The sequence below is a fragment of the Photinus pyralis genome, unplaced genomic scaffold (genome assembly GCF_008802855.1).
Source record: "Photinus pyralis isolate 1611_PpyrPB1 unplaced genomic scaffold, Ppyr1.3 Ppyr1.4_LG4, whole genome shotgun sequence".
NCBI classification, from domain to species: domain Eukaryota; kingdom Metazoa; phylum Arthropoda; class Insecta; order Coleoptera; family Lampyridae; genus Photinus; species Photinus pyralis.
In genome coordinates, this window is record NW_022170511.1 from 34,011,831 (window position 1) to 34,014,230 (window position 2,400).

The 2,400-nt window shown below is 40.2% G+C and overlaps 1 protein-coding gene across 1 annotated transcript; it reads left to right on the forward strand.

The window, feature by feature from the left end:
* The first annotated feature begins 348 nt into the window (after nt 1-348).
* LOC116169094 (trypsin alpha-like) lies at nt 349-1,760 on the forward strand. The gene is made up of 5 exons (XM_031485122.1): nt 349-503; nt 735-991; nt 1,038-1,151; nt 1,206-1,355; nt 1,404-1,760. Exons 2-5 carry the CDS (start codon nt 965-967, stop codon nt 1,758-1,760), a joined length of 648 nt encoding a protein of 215 aa, XP_031340982.1. The 5' UTR covers nt 349-503; nt 735-964.
* The last annotated feature ends 640 nt before the right edge of the window (nt 1,761-2,400 follow it).

Here is a 2,400-nt window from a genome sequence, read left to right on the forward strand (position 1 = left end):
TACTTTTTGCCCTAGGCAGTAATTGAATTTAATTGGATTTTTTATTCTGTAAAAGCTGATGGATTTGCATTTACCTACATTTAACTCCATTTCATTCAATTTACACCACTTCTCCAAGTTATCAAGGTCAAGCTGCATATTAAGGCAATCTTGCAATGATTTGATTTCAGTATACATTTTAAGATCATCAGCGAACAAAAGGTATTTACAGTGTATTACGAAATCACATACATCATTAATAAAACAATTAAATAAAACTGGAGACAAATGACCACCTTGAGGTAAACCAGATGTAATTTTGATTTTTTTGGTTTTAAAATAATTTTGTATCAATACAGTTTGTGTTCGTTCGGATAAGTAGCTAGAAAGCCATACATTAAAATTACCAGACACCCCCATTGCATCCAGTTTGGCAAGCAAAATTTTGTGAGACACCCTATCGAATGCTTTAGTAAAGTCCGTGTAAATGGCATCCACTTGTATACGATTTTCCATGGCATTGAGTAAGTGGTGTTTGTACGTTATTAAGTTGGTTTGTGTTGATCTATGTTTCACAAAACCGTGCTGGTGATCGGTCAATAAACAATTTAAAATGGGTGTAACTTTATCAGAAACGATTTTTTCAAAAATCTTTGGTATTTGTGAAATTCTTGATATTGGCCTGTAATTTTGCACTAAATCCCTATCTCCCGCTTTGTGTAATGGTATTAAAAAACTTTCTTTCCATTGTATAGGAAAGTATCCAGATTTAAGTGATAGCGAATAAAGGAACAGCAATGGTTTTGCCAAAGTAAAACGGCACTCCTTTAAGATTAGTGGTGGTACTCCATCTGGGCCGACACCTTTTTTAGTATTCAATTGTTCAAGTTTTGTGAAAACATCATTTGCAGAGACAGTTAAAGTATTTAAATGTACAGTCTTAACATATTGAAAATCAGGTACACAAGTACCTGATCCTATCAACATGTCGAACGATATCGGCTTAATTAAGGTAAGTACTCGAAATGGCTTGTGGCAATTGCTAATACAAATTTTAGCTGAAATCGGAGTTGCCTCTGAAGCCTGGAAGCATTATCGATTCAATACCATTCGCGAAAGAGGATAGAAATTCTGGATCTTGCATTGTTTCCGGATGGGGAGTTAAATCTTTTGTAAAGAAGAGAAAACTAACTTTTAACCGAATACGCACTAACTTAATGTTCTAGGGATCAAAGAAACCCACCATATACCTCTATTGGGCAAACATGGAGATTTACCCTTTGTCTGAATGCGCGATTCAGTATGAGCTAGCCGGTACTCAAATCACAAACGGCATGGTGTGCGCAATGTCAGACAAACTGGAAGGGGCTTGTCAAGTAAGTATCATGTTGCTGACAAAATAGTTTTCAAAAACTCATTGACAGGGAGATTCTGGAGGGCCACTAACTTGCAATGGAGTCCTCATGGGAATTGTCTCATTCGGCGTGGGTTGTGCGCACAAGACCTATCCTGAGGTTTTCACTAATGTGGCTTACTACATCGATTGGATCGATTCGACAATTCGAAAAGTCGATACAACTACGTCGACTTCCGTTGCTAAACCAATTGTTACCACACCATCTGTTATTGATATGAACACCACCGCTGCACCACCTAAACATAGGGATAGTACCACGGGTAGCGGTAACTCAGCCTCATTACCAGTCATATCTTCAAATATGAGTTTATTACTACTATCGTTGTGTATGTTCAGCTACAAAATAATGTCAGCAGTTAATTGATCTCGTGGACCTTTGTGAATATCATCATATACAGGGTGATTCCTATAGTACCTGCCACCGTTTGGGAGCGTGTAGGTGGTGCGTAGGGGAGTATTTTGATATAGCACACTTGGGGTCGGAAATCTAAAATAAGGGTGCCAGAGCCAAATTTACCTTCTGGAATTTCGCGCCTGTAGGTAGGCAACCCAACCGGCCGGCGGTGCACACGGAGCGATCTCAGGCGGCGATGTGTGGCTGACACTTGATCAGAATTTTGTTTAAACCCACGAAATCCCGTCTGCAACGACGCGTATCAAGTGAATAAACACTATGGCAATAGTATAATAATAGTTGGCTAGATGTAGGAAGTGCATTGAGAACAACGGTGGCCACGTTGAACACTTGTAAACGTTATTGCTTTTGACTGTCGTTTTCCCTCCTTCCCTCCCATGTCGCTTCCTCGCGCTAACTCGCTCTGCATCGCTCCGCGCGAAACGTCGGTCGGTTGGGTTGCCTACATACAGGCGTGAAATTCCAGAAGATAAATTTGGTTCTGGCGCCCTTATTTTAGATTTCCGACCCCAAGTGTCCTATATCAAAATACTCCCCTAGGCACCCCCTATACGCTCCCAAACGGTGGCAGGTACTATAGGAATCACCC